The following is a 21496-nucleotide window of genomic DNA, read 5'->3' as shown; positions in this document are numbered from 1 at the left end:
TTTGCTATTCCCTGCAGGGTCACCACCTCATACAATATAACAAGAGGGATTGTTTTGGTCTTTCTGTGGGACTTTCGGGGTCCTCTCTCCCTTTTCGCTTGATTCTGGAGCAAAGCCAACAAGTAAAAAAAAGTTCAAGTGATTAATTACCCTTGTTAATAGCATGAGTTGTGATAAACTCATGGTATTATAGCACAGGTCCCATTTTGTGCAATGAGACCTAGCTATTAATAATTGGGGTTAGCTGTAAAATAACACATCTTAACAGCAGCCCACGTTGAAAACGTTACATTGGCTTCCTGTAATGTATGGAGTTCAATTTAAGATTCTTGTATTGATTTATCGATGTATATATGGGTTTGTTCCAGCTTATTTTCAACATGTTTTGCAATTATATAAACCACAAAAGTTTTATAAGATCAGAGACATCTTATCAGCTCTGAACAGGGGTGATATGATACAGACGTTCAAATATTTGAAAGGTATTCATCCGCAAACAAATCTTTTCCGCAGATGGGAAGGCGGTAGAACGAGAGGACATGAAATGAGGTTGAAGGGGGGGCAGCCTCAGGAAAGATGTCAGGAAGTATTTTTTTCACAGAGAGGGTGGTGGATGCTTGGAATGCCCTCCCGAGGGAGGTGGTGGAGATGAAAACGGTAAAGGAATTCAAACATGCGTGGGATATGCATAAAGGAATCCTGTGCAGAAGGAATGGACCCTCAGAAGCTTAGCCGAAATTGGGTGGCGGAGCAGGTGGGGGGAAGAGGGGTTGGTGGTTGGGAGGCGAGGATAGCGGAGGGCAGATTTATACAATCTGTCCAGAGCCAGTGATGGGAGGCGGGACTGGTGGTTGGGAGGCGGGAAGTACTGCTGGGCAGACTTGTACGGTCTGTGCCCTGAATAAGGCAGGTACAAATCAAGGTAAGGTATACACATATGAGTTTGTCTTGTTGGGCAGACTGGATGGACCGTGCAGGTCTTTTTCTGCCGTCATCTACTATGTTACTATGTACCCTCTCCTAAGTCATATCATTATGTAGAGACAAAATTACAAGCTCTCTCTATTGCTGCTCCAGCCTTATGGAATGCTTTGCCTAGATATTTGAGATCACGTGATAACATTCAACAATTCAAACGTTTACTGAAGACACATTTGTTTATAAAGGCCTTTTTAGATAAATGAAGACTAATACTGGGTTTTTTTTTAGGCGAATTTTATTATTGTTTTTATTGTGGATTGTTTTATGTTTAACAAATATGTATGTGAACCTTTTGTTACCCACTTTGGGCAAAGGTGGGATATAAATTTAGTAAATAAATAAATAACTCCTCCCCCCTTAATTTCTATGGTGAACGGATAATGCATGCCTAGAATATCCTCCCTGAACGGATGGCAGATCTAGGGGGAAAAAAAAAAAAAAGCATGGGATAAACAAAAGGTTCTTTACTTTCAAAAAGTGAAGGCCATGGAAGCACGGACTGGTGGCGTCACATGGGTACAGACCACACGGGCATTTAACTGGGGTAACCTGCATGATTGACAGCTGTAGCACTAATAATAGAGCTGCATCAGATTTCCAAGAAGGTTAGAGTAACCTGTAAACCATGCCCGTAGTTAAAACCCACACTTCAACGGGCATGGGCAGTTGGCTCTGTGGCCCATCAGAAAGCTTGGTTCTAACGTAGGGAGATGGTCTTGAGTGGTAGTCTTGTAAGAATCAAAAGAGAAACATTGTATGTCTTCACCTTTCAGATGGACGGGGCAGGGAAATGTGGGTTGCACACTGAATATAAACGGTTTGAAGGTTTCCTGACTAAAAAAACAAAATTATAGGGTCAAAATGTCTGATGTGATATCCAATTCATAGGTAGTCAAATGTGGAGTCCCACTGGGCTCTCCCACTATCTCCATTTCTTTTTAATATTTCGATGAGACCCTTGGGTGAGGAACTAATCAAATTAAGTTTCTACTTATAGTGGATAACGTTACCCTACTTGTAACATCTGTCAGATTATTAAAAACTGGAACATCGAGGGTACAGGATCGTTTTGACAGGGTGGAAAGATGGGTTACACTTCATTTTTTAAAGCAAATAAATATAAAAACAAACACTCTTTGAACAGGTCCCTCTCAAAATGTATCAGCATGTCACAACTTGAGGATCAGCGAGATTGCCTTTCCTCTGGAATCACCTTTTAAGAATTTTAGGGGCAGAACTAGATTCTACATTGTTCCTTGATATATGGATTAATAGTGCTTAACAAAGCTAAAGTAACTACGCTGGTTTCATCAACTGAATTTGGTCAGTTTAGAATAATTGTACAGGCATTTATAATAACTCAATTAGATTACTATAATATTCTTTATATTGGCTGCTTTAGAAAGAATAAGGAAAAGATTGCAAACTCTGCAAAATATGGCAACAAGATTGTTGTGTGGGGCATGTAAATTTGACAGGTCAGTCCTCCGCTACAGAAGCTTTATTGATTTAACAGATGAATCAAGGGCAATTCTGAAACTTTGTCCCTTGGTTCATATTTTATGGTAATGTTCTTTTAGTTTTGCTTTCATCTGCTGTTGATATGAGGAATATTAAAAAGCAGTTATTTACATTTTCCCACCCCCAAGGGAATAAGATATAAAAGGATCTTTAATTCAGTTTTTTCTAATCGAGCATTAAAAAAAAAAATTGGATTTATTCACATACGTTAAGATTGGAACCAATCATACGTTATTTTGATATCAATTGAAGGCTTACTTGTGTAGGAAATTTGTAAGAAAATAATTGTTAGAATTCATAAATCGACATAGGAAAGATACTGTTACATAACAGGAAACAATTATGGACACATTGTAATCCCTAATTATGAGTGGCCTCTTTTTTTTTTCTGTACTCTGCATTGAACTAGCTTTGGTCACAAACCCATATTGCATTGCATAAGCAAACAAGATCCAAGTAGAAGAATCTTAACTAGGCATGGCAGTGGTGTAGCTACGTGGGGCCTGAGGGGGCCTGGGCCCCCCAGATTCGCCCCTGGCCCCCTGCCGACAACTCCCCCTCCCGCCACCGCCGCCCGCCCCTCCACAGCATGATTTACCTTGTTTGCTGGCGGGGATCCCCAAACCCCACCAGCCAAGAGTGTTCTTCAGCGCCGGAGTTAGTAGACTCCGGCGCCTTCATTCAAGGAAGTTCGTCTGAAGGGTCAGCTGGTTTTGACGCCTTACGTCCTGCACCGTGCATGTAGCCCCGTGCAGAACGTAAAGGCGTCAAAACCAGCTGACCCTTCAGACGAACTTCCTTGAATGAAGGCACCGGAGTCTACTAACTCCGGCGCTGAAGAACACTCTTGGCTGGCGGGGTTTGGGGATCCCCACCAGCAAACAAGGTACTTCATGGGGCGGACGGCGGGGGAGGGTTGGTAGTGGGAGGGGGATTTAAGAGTGTTGGCGCAATCCAGCGGGGGGGAGGGGGGTCGCCGGAGGGGGGGAGGCGGCTTAACAGTGCCCCCCCACCTCGGGCTCTGGCCCCCCCTCCTGGCAAGGCCTGGCTACACCCCTGGGGCATGGGTTGATTTGGTCTTTATCTGCTATCATTTATAAGAGGACCCTAAAACACAGAGAACGGTCTTTGACCAGGAAGAGAGGACAGCTAGCTGCAGGGCATCTAAGCAAGTGCTGAATGCTTTTGGGTCACCCTGACCTCAAAACGGTGATGGCAGTTCCATCTTAACACATTTCATAGGGCTGTGAAAGTTTAATTTAGTAAAGTCAACCTTGCCTATAAATATTTGAATTCGAAACGGAGAGTCATACCACTGCACCACAGGTACAGGGACGGTCAGCTTTGCAGAATACCACAACCCGGCCAATAGAAGCTTCTATCTGTTGCTAAGCGATTCTTATGAAGAAAGAATTACGTCCACTCTTGCGATCACCAATGGCATGCAGCGTCCTACACCTCGTGCAGCAGCAGGATTAGGAAGCATTCGACACTTACGGATACATGGCCATGGTCGTCAGCTTCACAAAGATGTCTTTGCTCGGGGCGTCAGCAGTGTTGCAAGTGAATGCCTGGGGTGGGGGCATCTTGTGCTTCTTGCAGAATTCGGCTGGAGATACGTGATACTCCTGTTTTTCCCCATGCAGATCAGATTTTGCAGCTACTATTAAGCAAGGTGTCCTGCTATCCATGAAGTGCTGCTGTGAGTGAAAACAGTTAAAAGCTCAGTGGAGTTATGAAAGCCTAAATATATTTGACAAATGTTATTTGCCTAATTTCACATTTATATGAGATAATGCTGTCCAATAAAAAGACAGATCACGGCACGCTTCAACTTTTAGCTAATGGAAAGCTGAACAAGTTGAAACGTCATTCATGGAAGTATAATTACCTCTGCGTGTGGAATATAAAATTCTTTCAAACTTTTAAGTAGAGAGGTGTGGTAGCCGTGTTAGTCCACTCTTAAAGGTTATCAATAGAAATCAAACAAAATAAAACATGGAAAAGAAAATAAGATGATACCTTTTTTATTGGACATAACTTAATACATTTCTTGATTAGCTTTCGAAGGTTGCCCTTCTTCCTCAGATCAGAAATAAGCAAATGTGCTAGCTGACAGTGTATATAAGTGAAAACATTCAAGCATTACTATGACAGTAAAATAGATACTATTGGAGATTCTACATGGAATGTTGCTACTATTGGAGATTCTACATGGAATGTTGCTATTCCACTAGCAACATTCCATGTAGAAGGCTGCGCAGGCTTCTGTTTCTGTGAGTCTGACGTCCTGCACGTACGTGCAGGACGTCAGACTCACAGAAGCAGAAGCCTGCGCGGCCACATTGGTGATCTGCAAGGGCCGACTTCTACATGGAACGTTGCTAGTGGAATAGCAACATTCCATGTAGAATCTATAGAAATCAAACAAAATAAAACATGGAAAAGAAAATAAGATGATACCTTTTTTATTGGACATAACTTAATACATTTCTTGATTAGCTTTCGAAGGTTGCTCTTCTTCGTCAGATCTGCTACATTTGCTTATTTCCGATCTGAGGAAGAAGGGCAACCTTCAAAAGCTAATCAAGAAATGTATTAAGTTATGTCCAATAAAAAAGGTATCATCTTATTTTCTTTGCCATGTTTTATTTTGTTTGATTTCTATTGATAACCTTAAAGGTTGTTGGAAAGTATATTTGGTTTTACGTTTTGCTATCTTGCATTCTCTTATCTTGACCTCTCTTAAGTCCAGTTTCTTAGGCAATTTAAAACGAATTGGAGAAAAGTTTTCTTCACTCAATGTAGAGGAGTGTGGTAGCCGTGTTAGTCCACTCTTAAGGTTATCAATAGAAATCAAACAAAATAAAACATGGAAAAGAAAATAAGATGATACCTTTTTTATTGGACATAACTTAATACATTTCAAACTTTTAAAATTAAAAATAACCTAATCGGGCCAGCCCAATGCAGGAAGCCTGAATCTCAGTCCCCAATCCTCTTGCACCTGGGAGTTCATTCTTTGGTGACAATAGTGGACTGGGAAAATATTAGTGTCCACGACCACTCAAAGCCTTTCACGAGCAGCATTGGATTCTAGATTCTGGAGGCCATATATGATCAAGTCACCCCTCAGTTAAAGTTTTGTAGCATTAGCAGGAGAAACAGGGGAGGTAAAAAGTACCAACTTTCAAATCTGCTATCCTGAAATGTTTCTTTAAAGATCGGTTCACATTTTACCGCTCAACATCTTGTTGCAAAGAGAAGAAACAAAATCCCACAAACCTTAAAGACTCTCGCACAATACTCAAAGGACTTCGGGTTGCTGATATCGTATACCAGACAGACGACGTCACACACGGTATTAGCAGAAGAGAGACACTCCGATTCGGCGACTTGATGGAGCTTTGCCGGAAAGGGGGGGGGGGGGGGGGGGAAAGAGAAAAAGAAGCTTGATGTTGCAGATTTTATTTAGGTTAAATATTACGTTTTTAAAATTGATATCACACTATACAATCCTGCCTCAGTACATACAGAACAATTTAAAAATGGACCCTGACTCAAAAGATAAACATCGCCCTAGGTAAGTTTTGTTTTCAAAAGGTTTTGTTAAGGAGAAATTAAGTCTAACTTGATAATTTTCTTTCTATTGGTCCTTCCCACTATTCCAGAACCTGTAGGATAGTTGTGTCCATCAACCTGCAGGTGGAGATAGAAAACTGAGCTGAGATCTCTCTCTCTTGGCATCCAGTCCAGCTCCTCAGTATTTATGTAGACAAGCAGTAAAGAGAAACTCAGAATAAACACAACAAACAAACAACTCACTAACCTAACACTAACCAGACAAGCAAATGAGTGGACCTCTCATCTTTGGACAACTTGTAGAGAACAAGAAATATGTAGGAAGCACCAAGCAAGGTGACAGTCGTTATTTGACCCATCACTTCGCACTGACTAAACATCTCAGAAACCTTGCTCGAGCCTCTCGAATAGTGGGAAGGACTAATGGAAAGAAAATCAGGAAAGGCCTAGTTTCTCCTTCCATTACGTAGCTTCCCACTATTCAAGAATCTGAGGGATGTTCAAAAGGAGTCCCTAGAGTGGGTAGGATCCTGGTGCCGCCACTCTGAGGACCGAAGCCCCAACACTGGCTTCCGAGTGCACCACAACGTCCACCCTGTAGTGCTTGGCAAAGGTATGCAGTGTCAACCATGTCGCTGCATTGCAAATAGCCACAAGAGACATTAAGAAAGTCTCCGCCCAGGATGCCACTGTACACCTCGTAGAACGAGTTTGCAAGGCTTGAGGAGCCTGCTTCCCTGCAAGCTAATAAGCTTATGCGATAGTTTCCTTCAGCCGTCTAGCAATTGTGGGCTTTGAAACCATAAGGTCAAGCCTCTGTTTACCAAAAAGCACAAACAGTTTGTCTGATTTGTGAAACTCATTTGTGACTTCCAGGTATCTAATGAGGACTCTCTACGCCCCTCAAGAAGCTTCAAGGAAGAATACCGAGCCTCTTCGTCCTCTCTGCGAAACGACGGAAGCTCCACAGATTGGTAGAGATGAAAGGCTGGTACCACTTTTGGAAGAAAGGAAAGGAAAGAACCATGCAAAAGGAGACTCCTGCCTCTGAAGAGCAAAGAAAGGGATCCCAACGAGAGAGCCTGAGGCTCTGAAACCCCACATGCTGACGCAACAGCCACCAAGAATGATTCTATAGCATGAGAGTTTTCAAAGAGGCCTTCCAGAGTAGTTTAAAAGGAGGCATCTGAAGAGCCCAAAGGACTAAATAAAGGTTCCACTCTGGACACGGCATACAAAAGGGAGGCCACAAGCAGCCTGTTCCCCACAAGAATTGAACGATATCTGGCTGAGCCGCAAGAGACATCTTCTGTAGTTGGCCCCTGAAAAAAGCCAAAGCCGCAACCTGAACTTTTACAGAGAACCCAATGCCAATCCGTTCTGAAGACCTACCTGGAGAAACACTAGCATATGTGCGATCTAAGCAGAGAAAGGCGAAGTCTGCACTCAGAACACCAGCCCTTGAACTTTCTCCACACCCTCGCATACGACATGATGTTTGGCATTTCCGAGACTGAAGTAAAGTAGCAATGATCAAATCAGAATAACCTTTTCAACTCAACTGAGCCTTTTCAATGGCCAAGCTATAAGACCAAAGAGGCACGGATCCACCATGAGCAATGAATCTTGCTTCAATAGACTGTGTACCTGCGGAAGACAGAGAGGATCCGTGTCCAGCAGTTGAATCGGGTCTATGTACCAAGGCCTCCGCAACCAATCCAGGGCTACAAGAATTATTCGATCCTGGTGTAATGTGATCCTTTTCAACACACGGCATACCATAGACCAAGGAGGGAAGACATACAGTAGATGCGTCTCCCCATTGAGCCCGGTTCTTTTCAATGGCTGAAGAACTTGGGCACATCGGCATTCCTTTTCCTCACCATCAAGTCCAGAAATGGAGAATCCCACCATCCACTATCAGCTGAAAAACCTGGCTAGATAGTGCTCTGTTGGGCACTGAGGCTGTAAAATGGCGGCTGTGCTCTGCACATGATCAGCCAGAGGCTGATCCTCACTGCAAGTCAGCCCCAACAAAATGGTACCCATTCCTGTGCTCTCCTGCATCAAACTGTGCACTGGCCCTGCCAGAGAGCATGAAGACCTGGCATATTCGGAAGCTGCACTGAATCCAAAGATATGTTACCAATTGCTTCCTCCACATCCCCATGGGATTCTCAGCTTGCATGCACTACAACACCCCGATGCTGGCCGGCGAGTCCCACAGCAGGAACACCACAGGAGTTGCCATTCACCCCGACTGTCACAAGAACAGCACAACATGTCCCAAGTGGTGAGACAAGATCCCTCTCCTGCACCGAGTGGAACTTGCAGCCCTCCAAGCGGTTCTGAGTCAAACTTTAGTCAGACTTACCACTGCTGGCTGCTACTCCCAAGCTCAGTCTCCACAAGTCTTACCACAGATGAGAAAGGCTCAGGACAGACACTCTGTCCCATGCTCGCCAGCAAACCTCTTTCCTCCTTTTTTTTTTTTTTAGCATGTTGTGCTGGAAAAAGGAGTGCTCCACAGGAAATAGGGGAGAGGTGAAGAGAGAAAAGAAGTAAATTTGTAGGGCACCACAGACAAGGATCTGAAGATCTCCAGATATGACTCTGGAGACTCAAGGCACCTGCAAAGCTCAACTGGGGACCAGCTGACCCACTGGACCAGAAGCAAATTACTCAGAACCAAAGGCTTTGTTCATCCACCTGCTGGAGATAGAAAATACTAAGGATCTGACCTGAATGTCAAGAGAGATATGTCTACGCTCAGTTTTTAGTTCTATATCTCCACCTGCTGGTTGATGGACACAACTATTCCACGGATTCTGGAATAGTGGGAAGCTAATATATTTTTTTCAAACTTTGCTTATGTGCTTCAATTTTTGCAGCACAGAAGTTACAGCTGATCTCAGCTGTCTTGCTCACTTTAAAGCAAGGTGAGCACACTACCATCCATGGTGGCCAAAATCACGTCCTTTCCACCTGAAGGGTAAATATGTGGGCTGGAAGAGATGTCGCTGTCATGCACCTTTCCACCTGGATCATAGGATTTCCCTCAGCTCACATTCCTGTATTTAGCCCTACTACTCCCCAATAGGACCCTCAGGACCAAAGTTTGCCCCGCCTGCACTTTTCCATAGTCTGAGATTAGAAAGCCCTGCGTAAAGGTCACCCAACCATGAATAAATATGTGGACAGAAGAGTGAGCAAGCACACTGTAGGTGGTACATTAGCTGCGCTAAGAACTAACGTGCGCTTACCATACATTAAAAAAAAAAACCACCACCCAAGGGTGCATTCAGGATTCCTGTGGTGGCTTTGGGATCGGCACGCACTTCACCCATGCTAAAATAGATTTTTTAGTGCTGGGAGCGTGTCTGGGGGCAGTGAGTAGGCATGATCTGTGCTGACTGGTTGGCGCAACTTAACTGCGGGAGCCCTTACCTATAAAACAGAGGTCGGTAACTGCTCAAGCACTAATGGGGAAATTAGCACATGGCCATTAACAGAGAAAATGAAAAATGCAGCCATTTTATAGTGGCACTAAAAGTGGCCTCAGTGTGTGAGAAAGCCCCACAGCGCAGCAAAATTAGTCCAGCCAAAGGCAGCACCTACAACTTGCTTCTTAACGTGTAATTCCACATAGCCAACAGATGGCATCCACAATTCTCCTATGGAGTGGACGAGTGGCCTAGTGGTTAGAGCACTGGTCTTGCAATCCAGAGGTGGCTGGTTCAAATCCCGCTGCTTCTCCTTGTGATCTTGGGCAAGTCACTTAACCCTCCATTGCCTCAGGTACAAACTTAGATTGTCAGCCCTCCTGGGACACAGAAATGTCACTCACCTTGAGCTACTACTGAAAAAGGTGTGAGCAAAATATAAATATAAATAAAATATAAATATTGTGAAGCCAACAGTTATCATTCCTGCTTACAAAGAAATCTTTTTCTTCTAAATAAGAGAGCAAAACAGATTTTTCTTTTACCTAATATTCATGGTTCAGGATGTGACACGGGCTCATTTCACCATTTTAATCTGCCTCTCCCTGTTCAGGCGCCACAATGACAGACTCCAGCACTGACCGTGTGTAAAATGTAATTCAGTTCATTATTAAAATATCTGACTAAAACCTGCAAGATTTGTTTACTTCTATCTTTTGCTATATGGAAAGTGACAGGATCCAGATGAATACCACCAGTTCTCTACAATTGTGAGCTTTTCTGGGTCAGTTCAGGGGCACAAAAAGACCTCTTGAAATGACAGCAATGGCACGAAAGCCCGTCTGGTTCTCAAGGTAACCAAAATTAATATTAATCACATAAATGTGTGTACAGAAGAACTGTGGTAACTGAAAAAACAGAGATAGGCCCAGACCTTAAAGAATAGTAGGCAACACCTCCAAAATAAAGGTAGCCTGAAAAATGGCATTCTTCAATCCTGTGTGTAAACCCTCTCTACAGGTGGGGGAAGGTACTTATGTTTCAACGGTTTTTATTGATGACAAAGCAATAAATACAGATTCACCTTAGCATATTAATTGCTGATCCATCTGGCATTCCTTAGAACAATAATACAACAAACAAACAGCAGTATTTTATAGTTATCAAACTTTTAAGTTTTACCCCTCCGGCTCCGGCTCTGCGCAATACTTATTTTCCAACATTTTTATGGTTCCCCATCCCCATACCCCTTCCCTACCCCCCCCCCCCCCAGAAGACCTGGAGGAACTATTCAATAACAGCCTGTGGAATTCACCCTGCATTTAGAAGTAAACTACGACCTCTGTGACTTAGGATTCGCAGGTAAGGGCCCCAAATAGCCAGAAATGTGACTCTCTTTTTCTTTGAGAACCTGGATTCCCCAGCCTCCCAAGATACCAGCTGATGTAATTGGTTTCTCCAATGCCAGTATGCTGGAGGATCCTTAACCGTCCAGTACTGTAAGATGCATTTGGGGGAAGGTACTTAAAGGAGGCATGTGTGTGTCCACAACCTGTCCAACGAGTAGAATGACTCAAAGGATGGCATGCAGGATGCAAAGAACAAACCTTAAAGAAACTTCAGACCGCTCAAAACACGGCAGCTAGGCTTATATTGGGAAAAATGCGATTTGAAAGTGCAAAACCCCTCCGCGAAAAATGACACTGGCTCCCAATCAAAGGACGCATTGCCTTCAAAATCTGCACCACGGTTCACAAAATTATCTACGGCGAAGCGCCTGGATACATGACAGACTTAATCGACTCACCAACCAGAAACGCATCTGATTTAACGCGAACATATCTAAATCTACACTACCCAAGCTGTAAAGGACTTAAATAGAAATCTACCTATGCATCCAGCTTTTCCTACGTAAGCACACAACTGTGGAACGCGCTACCAAAAGCCTTGAAAATGACGTACGACCACCTAAACTTCCGGAAAATACTAAAAACCACCCTGTTTAAAAAGGCATACCCTCCCGAGCCAAGGAGTGGAGGAGTGGCCTAGTGGCTAGGGTGGTGGACTTTGGTCCTGGGGAACTGAGTTGGATTCCCATTTCAGGCACAGGCAGCTCCTTGTGACTCTGGGCAAGTCACTTAACCCTCCTTTGCCCCATGTAAGCCGCATTGAGTCTGCCATGAGTGGGAAAAGTGCGGGGTACAAATGTAACAAAAATAAAATAGATACTATTGGAGATTCTACATGGAATGTTGCTACTATTGGCGATTCTACATGGAATGTTGCTATTCCACTAGCAACTTTCCATGTAGAAGGCTGCGCAGGCTTTTGTTTCTGTGAGTCTGACGTCCTGCATGTACGTGCAGGTCGTCAGACTCACAGAAGCAGAAGCCTGCGCGGCCACATTGGTGATCTGCAAAGGCCGACTTCTACATGGAATGTTGGAATAGCAACATTCCATGTAGAATCTCAAATAGTAGCAACAGTGGAGGAGTTGCCTAGTGGTTAGGGTGGTGGACTCTGGTCCTGGGGAACTGAGGAACTGAGTTGGATTCCCACTTCAGGCACAGGCAGCTCCTTGTGACTCTGGGCAAGTTACTTAACCCTCCATTGCCCCAGGTACAAATAAGTACCTGTAAGCCGCATTGAGCCTGCCATGAGTGGGAAAAGCGCGGGGTACAAATGAAACAAACAAACAAAAAAAAAACTAAAGCACGTAATGAACATAACTCTACTCTTCCGCTCTACGATTCCTATTGTGGCTCTGCCATATGAACTTCATCTTACCACAACATCACATTGTATTTGTTCACACCGGAATTTGTAAACGCCTTTCCAGTACTATGAAAGCCACATTGAGTCTGCAAATAGGTGGGAAAATGTGGGATACAAATGTAACACTTAAATAAAATAAATAAAAAGTGCCTCAGAGTGAATAAACAGTCCACCGCCTAGGCAGGAATGTCACACGCTTCATGTCCCAGGCTATCCAGTTAACGCAGCATTCTCATTCAGAACAGACCTATTTCCCACAACTGCTAACCTTCCCCTCTGTATATATTTGGGCTGCCTTCCCTTCCCCAGCAGAAGAAAACCCCCGAGAATTCCCCTCTGGCCTCTCGCTCTAGAGAAATTCTTTCTTTGTACAAAACGAGACTCTGCACGTCCTCAGGCGACTTACCAATAAATATTTTTCTTGACCGTAGACGTAGACCATGTTAATGGCATAGAAAGACTTATGGTCCTCACGGATTTGTTTCTGCCTCTATAAACAGAAGTTAGAAACATAAAATTACACAGAAAATATATCAGAGCACCCAGTGAGTTCATTCTGCCAAACCATCTGGTGCTCTTCATGCGACTTGGAATGAGGAGCTGAGCGTGAGTTTGCAGAATGAAGAATCACCAGATAAATTGAGACAAGCAAGTTGTGAGTTATGAGCAGTGGCGTAGCGGGGGCGGCTGCCACCTGGGGCGGATCACCGCTGCACCCCCCCCCCCCGGGGTGCAGACCAACACGACACCCCCCCACCGGCGTCGACACCCCCCCACCCCCCTCCCGGCATAGCGCCACCCCGACACGGTCCCCACCTGCCTACGAGCTCCATCCATCTGCAGCGCTGCTGAAAAGAAGAAATCGCTTCGTCGGCCCTTCCCTCACTCACTGTGTCCCGCCCTCTGACGTAACTTCCTATTTCCTCAAGGGCAGGAGACAGTGAGTGAGGGAAGGGCCGACGAAGCGATTTCTTCTTTTCAGCAGCGCTGCAGATGGATGGAGCTCGTAGGCAGGTGGGGACCGTGTCGGGGGGGAGGCGCTGCGCCGGGGGGGGGGGGTGGACGGATGCACCCCCCCCACACCCGTTGACACCCGGGACGGACCGCCCCCACCGCCCCACCCTTGCTACGCCACTGGTTATGAGTACGGGTGCCGAAAATTACACAATAGACATTTCCAGGGGTGGTGCTCCAGCGTACGCTTGTATGTTAGGTGCGTTTTCCGACGTCGGCTAGATGGTAATGGGTTTCAGCAAGATAATTTGAGCAGAATGCCGGCAAGACGGTTTAAGTCAGTCACATGTCAATTTGGCATTTATTGACTATTAAGCTCTCTGATGATAGGGACTCTCAAAAAACACAACCACAATACGAGGACTTTGTTACTAAGCTATGGTAAGAAATAAAGCGTGCTTCCCACAGCTTAAAAGGGCTTACCGCGGGGTGTGCTGAGGCGCCCCGTAGTAAGGTTCAAAATGTGCGTGTGCTACCCACACAGCTATGAGACCGTTCTTACCATTAAGTTTCTTCCCAGGAATGCCTGCAGGACACCACTTTTTCCACATCCTTTCATCCCGATCACGTTACAGCGGAAGACGTTTCTCTGAGTCTGCCTCTTCTGGAGGTCTATCTTTTTATCTCGAGTCACTGCAGCAAATGAACGCAAAACAGAAAGCTAGGCCTGTGCCTCCTGTATATGCATAAGAGGTAATTTTAGAAAGGTTTTACGGTCTGCAAAGCCTCGGTTACAGGTGGAAATGGGATTTTCCTGAAATCACAAGGCTGTATGCTGCATTCGCATTGGCAATTACACAATAGACATTCCCAGGGGCAGAGGTCAATGTACGAGTAATATGCAAAGTATGCCCACATTCCCACCCCTGAGCCAACAAAGATAAGTTTTTAATTTCATTAACAAACACAATTAAAATTAAATGCTTTTAAGAATTATAAATGACTAATTGTTAAAGACCAATGAAGTCTTTAACAATGACATGACATGAGCTAAGTTCGCTGCGCTGAATGGCTGAGGTCTAGAGTGGCGATTTTCAAATTGTAGCAATTTATAAAGTATTATTATTATTAACATTTGTATAGTGCTACTAGTCGCACGCAGCGCTGAACACCTGACATAGAGAGACAGTCCCTGCTCAATAGAGCTTACAATCCAAAAAGTAATACAGACAGACAAGACAATTAAGGGCGATGTCAATTAAGGTAATTAAGACTATTAAGTCAATTAAGACAAGACAATTAAGGGTGCGGGAAGTATTGGGTGAGAAGGAACAAGGGGAGTACTGGACCTTTCAAAAATGAAGCACAGATCAAGTGTACCATTCGCTGTATTTATATGCCCCGTTATAAAACTCCCCTTGTTCCTTACCATTCCAAAAGGAACTATATCAATATGTGAAATGAGTTCCGTGAATGACTATAACCCAGTAGACCAAATGCTTCGCTCCGCGGATAAATCCTTCTTATCTGTTCCCTTCTCCACTACTGCCAACTCCAGACTTTGCGCCTTCTGTCTCGCTGCACCCTACGCCTGGAATAAACTTCCTGAGCCCCTACGTCTTGCCCCATCCTTGGCCACCTTTAAATCTAGACTGAAAGCCCACCTCTTTGACATTGCTTTTGACTCGTAACCACTTGTAACCACTCGCCTCCACCTACCCTCCTCTCTTCCTTCCTGTTCACATTAATTGATTTGATTTGCTTACTTTATTTTTTGTCTATTAGATTGTAAGCTCTTTGAGCAGGGACTGTCTTTCTTCTATGTTTGTGCAGCGCTGCGTACGCCTTGTAGCGCTATAGAAATGCTAAATTTCTAAGCCACACTGAGCCTGCAAATAGGTGGGAAAATGTGGGATACAAATGCAAATAAATAAATAAAAATAAATAAAATAAATAATAGTAGTAGTAGTAGTCCAAACGCTCCTTTATAGCTGAAGGAGCAATTTTTTCCACTTAAAAACTAATGAAGCCTACTTTCCGTGATGTAAATGTTTCAACGGTCTGCACATTTGTATAAATCCAATACCATCCTTGTCACAATCCTCATGTCCCCTTCCCCCATGTCGTGAAAACGCAAAGTGAACAGGACACCACACACAAGACATTAAAACACATATACAGAGCAACCCAGTTAAAAGCCTACTAATTCTCTTTGGCTTTTCCATCTAAATTATATCTGACTCTACGTTTCCCTCCTTGATATGATGACTTCTGGCAGTGTCGTGTTACATTGTGCTCTTCCCTTTTTCTCCTCCAATTATTTTAGATATTGTACACTGCTTAATTGCTTTTGAAATTTTGCAATATTATCAAATAAATTGAACTTTCCCCGCAGACAGTAGGCAAAAAATGTCTTTAAAATCTGCAAACTACAGATGAGAGAGGATCTCCTCTCCTCTTCAATCTGTCCAAAACTCTGCTGCGCGTCTTATATTCCGCCAGAGTTGCTATACTCACGTTAGCCCTCTCCTCAAGTCGCTTCACTGGCTCCCTATCCGCTTCCGCATACGGTTCAAACTTTTCCTTTTGACCTACAAGTGCATCCACTCCGCAGCTCCTCAGTACCTTTCCGCTCTCATCTCTCCCTACACTCCTCCCCGTGAACTCCGTTCGCTGGGTAAATGTCTCCTGTCGTCCCCCTTCTCCCCCACTGCTAACTCCCGGCTCCGTTCCTTCTATCTCGCTGCTCCCTATGCCTGGAATAGACTCCCTGAGCCAGTACGTCAGGCTCAGTCTCTGGCTGTCTTCAAGTCTAGGCTTAAAGCCCACCTCTTTGCTACTGCTTTCGACTCCTAACCATGACACTCTTACTCAACACCCTCACTGATCACCCCTACCACTGCAATTTCCACACCCCTAGCTGTCTGTTCGTCTGTCCAATTTAGATTGTAAGCTCTGTTGAGCAGGGACTGTCTTTTCATGTTAATTTGTACAGCGCTGCGTAAGTCTAGTAGCGCTATAGAAATGTTTAATAGTAGTAGTAGTAATTACTTTTGGGAACATCAAAGTCTCATCTGCAAGGCTCAAAATAAAGAGCTGGGAGCAATAACAGGCATTCAGGGCACAGTCTTCTCATGAAGAAATGGGCCTGGTCGACAGCATTTACACCACTCCCTGCCGCTCTTCTGTGCAAAGTGGCACCGTGCACAAAAGCTGTGTCTGGTACACTAGTAAGCTTAATGGTCAACAGGTCACAAGATCTATCAATCAGGCCATTCACCCAATTCTCCAGCCACCCTGATGTCATCAACAGCAGCAGCAGCCTGTCAGCTCCCAGACTCTCTTCCTTACTCACTTATTTCAATGCAACGAGCAGGACGGAGTACTCAAACGCTTCCTACATCTCCGTATTTCTCTGCAGACACATAATACGTTCCTAAGTAGAACCAGCAAACTGATGCTGCTAAATTACCTGTAATTGCAGTCGCCTGAGATTCTTGCTCCGTCAGTATGGAGTAGGCCAAGTAACCCAAATACTCAAGGCAACGTTGCACATCTAAATACGTCGTTAACCTAGTGGACAGAACACAGGGAACAATAAAAGAACCTAAAAGCTGTACAAAATGTCCATGTGCTAAGGCTCCGAGACGATGTCTATAAAGGACTCATTTCAACACCAGGGAACCTGTTTACTAAGCCGCGCTAGGGTTTTTAGCACGCGCTGTGTAAATGCACATAATATTCCTATGGGCATCCACATGGTTAGCATGTGCTAATTTTTAGAACGAGCTAAAAACGTTAGCACACCTTAGTAAACAGGGCCCCAGGTGCGCCAAAGCATGGTACATGCACAGAAACTTCTCCAGCTGCAGAACCTCTCCATTAAAATTGTGTAATATTGACGATGTACGTCCGGGCACTTGGAGTTCATTCTGACGTTTACAGCTAGGTGTACTTAAATGTTGGTTGTATTTAATATTGGTTAAGGCCAATAAAATGGTGTACTGTCAAATAAACAGACGGGATTGGGAGGAGTAGGGGGAGGTTGGGGGAATAGTTAAAAACAACAGGTTGATGACGGGTATGTCGGGTTACTGTGATTTTCTATGCTTTGCTAATGTGATTCTTTGAGTTCGGTATATGAACCGGTTTGTCATCAATAAAAAATGTTGAAATGTAAAATCGTGCAATATATGAAAATGTGCAAGTACTGGTGTTCACTTAAGAGGAAACATTTTAGACAATTTTCACTGCAGGTTTCACACTATTATTTTGCTCTAGAATTACACAGTAACATAGTAGATGACGGCAGAGAAAGACCCGCAAGGTCCATCCAGTCTGCCCAACAAAATAAACTCATATGTGCTACTTTTTGTGGATACCTGACCTTGATTTGTATCTATCTGTCATTTTCAGGGCATTGGCGGTAGAAGTCTGCCCAGCACTAGCCCCGCCTCCCACCACCGGCTCTGCCACCCAATCTCCGCTAAGCTTCTGAGGACACCCAGCCCTAGAAAGCACCAGTTTGACTGGAGATCGTTTCTGCCCATACCTGTGCAATCGCAAAACGGCTGCTGTGAGACAGTCACTAGACGCAGTTTTGAAAGTGAAGCTGACATAGGCAGGACTAACTAAGGATCACTCCTGCTCCAACTTCACCACTGGACCACCAAGGACTGTAAGGTAGGCCTGGGGAGGAAGTTGCTACAGGTGGATAAGGAAGCACTTTGTGGTGGGAGGAAGGATATGGTAAGGAAGCACGTTGGGGGGGGGGGGGATATGGTAAGCATGGCACAGGTGTCTTGTATCCAGATCATCCAACATTTTCGGTTATCTGACAACCTGTCGATCCCGGTTATGGTGGATATCCAGGACTCTACTATATACCTGAGTTACCAGAAACTTGGATGGACTTACGTCCACTGCGAGAGAAAGCCTTGGAAAGTGATCCAGCCTCTATCATTGGTACACACGGTGTTGTTTACATCTGGCCCCCACGGCATATACGGGAAGACTTTAAACAAATCCTTCAGCTCCTCGGGGGACAAAGCACAATCTCGATCCTGAAAAAAAACAGAAAATATGCAACAAGATCACGAATGTCTACTGTGAGTTATGACTATGAATGATATTTTATTTGCACACAGCGAATGCAGTAAATGCAAACAGATCTCATAGCTTAGCACAGTCACCTGTGTGAATATCCAGGTAAAATGAAGTTTCAGCCTGGCAAGCCTTCCCTTCCAAAATTCCACCATTTATTTCACTGCATGCACAGAGTTAACCAAGTAAGAAAGGGGCTGGGAAAACATTTTTCATTTTCCCAGGTGGGAGCGATATTCAGCATTATCCAGTTAAAGTTTTGCAGACAGCTCAGTACACACAAAACCTGTCTTGCAGGTACTAGCTGGAAGTTCAGCACCACTGAATATCTGGATAAAATTCATCAGGGAAATCTACCCTGTTATCTCACCTGCTTAGCAGGCCTTTCTATACTGGCTTCTCAGTGTAATAACTGTCTTGTGGAGGGTGAGGAACCTAGTTGAAGTGCTTTTCAGTCTTAATAAAACACTAACATGAGAAGCACACAGACATTTCTACTGACACGCCACTGTATTTGGATGCTACATGTCCAGCTGTCATTTCCTCTGTTCTGAGTTAATAAAGATATATAAAAAAAAAAAACTGCACACAGTATTCACACCATGGCGCTATACAGAGACGTGGAGGGGCATAATCGAACGAAAAAGTCTATCTCCATGGGCGTTTATCTCCGAGAACGGGTCCGTGAAGGTGCGGACCGAACCGTATTTTCGAAAAAAAACAGACGTCCATGTTTTATTCGACAATTTGTGAGCTGGGCGTTTTTGTTTTTCAGCGATAATGGAAAATGAAAGCGCCCAGCTCAAAAACGAATAAATCCAAGGCATTTGTTCGTGGAAGGGGCCAGGATTCGTAGTGCACTGGTCCCCCTCACATGCCAGGACACCAACCGGGCACCCTAGGAGGCACTTTTACAAAAACAAAAAAAAAGGTAAAAGAGCTCCCAGGTGCATAGCACCCTTCCCTTGTGTGTTGAGCCCCCCAAATCCCCCTCAAAACCCACTGCCCACAAGTCTACACCATTACTATAGCCCTAAGGGGTGAAGGGGGCACCTACATGTGGGTACAGTGGGTTTGGGGGGGGGGTTGGACGACTAAGCATTAAGCAGCACAATTGTAACAGGTAGGGGGGGATGGGCCTGGGTCCACTTGCATGAAGTCCACTGCACCCCCTAATAACTGCTCCAGGGACCTGCATACTGCTGCCAGGGAGGTGGGTATGACATTTGATGATGAAAATAAAAAGTTGTAAAACATCATTTTTTTGTGGTGGGAGGGGGTTAGTGACCAATGGGGGAGTCAGGGGAGGTCATCCCCGATTCCCTCTGGTGGTAATCTGGTCATTTAGGGCACTTTTTGGGGCCTTATTCGTGAAAAAACAGGATCCAGGAAAAGTGCCCTAAATTCTAGCTACAAACGCATACTTTTTTTCCATTATTGGCGAAAGGCGCTCATCTCTGTTCAGGTGATAACCATGCCCCAGACCCGCCTTCACCACTCCTCCGACACGCCCCCGTCAACTTTGTACGCTTCCGCGATGGAGTGCAGTTGAAAACGTCCAAGTTCGGCTTTCGATTATACCGCGTTATTCATTTTTGTGAGATAAACGTCCATCTCCCGATTTAGGTCAGAACTTGGGCATTTTTCTCGTTCGATTATAAGCAGGATAATATCCTCCCCCCTTCCTTTCCAAATAATTCCTAATACTCTCCAGTCTAGACCCCCTTCCTTCCCAAATTATTCCTAATTACATGTGAACATAAGAATAGCCGTACTAGGTCAGACTAATGGTCCATTTAGCCCAGTATCCTGCTTCCAACACTGGCCAATCCAGGTCTCAAGTACCTGGCAGAACCAAAAGAGTAGCAACATTCCATGTAGAACCCCAAAGAGTAACAAGATTCCATTCAGAATTCCAAACAGTAGCAACATTCCATGCTACCAATCCCAGGGCAAGCAGTGGCTTCCCCCATGTCTAGCTCAACAACAGACTATGGACTTTTCCTCCAGGAACTTGTCCAAACCTTTTTTAAGTCCAGATATGCTAACCGCTGTTACCACATCCTCGGCAACAAGTTCCAGAGCTTAACTATTCTTTGAGTGACAGAATATTTCCTCCTATTTGTTTTAAAAGTATTTCCATGTAATTTCATTGAGTGTCCCCTGGTCTTTGTACTTTTTCAAAGAGTGAAAAATCGACTCACTTCTACCCGTTCTACACCGCTCAGGATTTTATAGACCTCAATCACATCCCCCCTCAGCCCTCTCTTTTTCAAGCTAAAGAGCCCTAACCTCTTTAGCCTTTCCTCATATGAGAGGAGTTCCATCCCATTTATCATTTTTGTCGTTTTTCTTTGAACTTTTTCTAATTCCGCTATATCTTTGAGATACAACACCAGAAGTGAACGCAATACTCAAGGTGAGGTCGCCCCATGGAGTGATAAAGAGGCATTAAAATATTTTTGGTCTTATTTTGCATCCTTTTCCTAATAATTCCTAGCATCCTGTTTGTTGTTTTAGCTGCTGACACACACTAGGCAGAAGATTTCAGCATAATTCTACTGAGCTCCAAAGCTTATGCCTCAATAAATCTGTTTGTCTATAGGTTGTCACCTCCAATCACTAGAGTTGTGCTACTTATAGACTAACACAGCTACTTCCAAAAGGCTCATCTCTACTATGCTTCTGAATTGGCACAAATATATATTTTGTAACATATTTTCAGCTCCTGGAAACGTAAGTCCCTTGTACTCTCGTTCGTCAGTTTCTACTCCTAACACCTGAATGCATGTGGATCCCCACTCATGGTCTATTAATTCACCAGAATTTGATTTAAATCTAAAATATATATATTCTACCTTTTCATTCCAGTGGAAAGTACTAAGCGGGTCTAAAAATAAAAACTATAAACATCAACTTCACAATCATTTACATATATCATATAACAACCATCTAAAATGCATCCTCATACATCCCACTTCTAAATGCCCACCCCTGTCAGACACCTCCCAAACTCATAAGTAAACACACACTGAAAAAAGAGAGACACGCTTTTCCAAGTTCACCAAAAATGTAGGAAATCATCCACCCGTCTCAATTCCCGCAGCAATGGGGCCACCCCCTTCCCCCTTCCAAAA

General features: G+C 44.2%; 1 protein-coding gene across 4 annotated transcripts in view; it reads right to left on the bottom strand.

Annotated features, from left to right (window-relative positions):
- Positions 1 to 21496, bottom strand: part of RHOT1 (ras homolog family member T1) — a 92940-nt gene that overhangs the window by 34204 nt on the left and 37240 nt on the right. For 3 of the 4 annotated variants that reach the window (XM_030208402.1, XM_030208405.1, XM_030208406.1), the window contains exons 13-18: positions 18174 to 18319; positions 16729 to 16829; positions 13819 to 13949; positions 12709 to 12792; positions 5788 to 5907; positions 4000 to 4202 (exon numbers count right to left, since the gene is read on the bottom strand). In XM_030208402.1, the coding sequence (XP_030064262.1) occupies positions 4000 to 4202; positions 5788 to 5907; positions 12709 to 12792; positions 13819 to 13949; positions 16729 to 16829; positions 18174 to 18319 (785 nt within the window). The remainder of the gene's footprint in view (positions 1 to 3999; positions 4203 to 5787; positions 5908 to 12708; positions 12793 to 13818; positions 13950 to 16728; positions 16830 to 18173; positions 18320 to 21496) is intronic. The other variant, XM_030208404.1, reaches the window with a different exon arrangement.

This window comes from Microcaecilia unicolor, chromosome 6 (assembly GCF_901765095.1).
Source record: "Microcaecilia unicolor chromosome 6, aMicUni1.1, whole genome shotgun sequence".
Taxonomy (NCBI): domain Eukaryota; kingdom Metazoa; phylum Chordata; class Amphibia; order Gymnophiona; family Siphonopidae; genus Microcaecilia; species Microcaecilia unicolor.
This window is presented reverse-complemented; position numbering and strand designations above follow the sequence as displayed.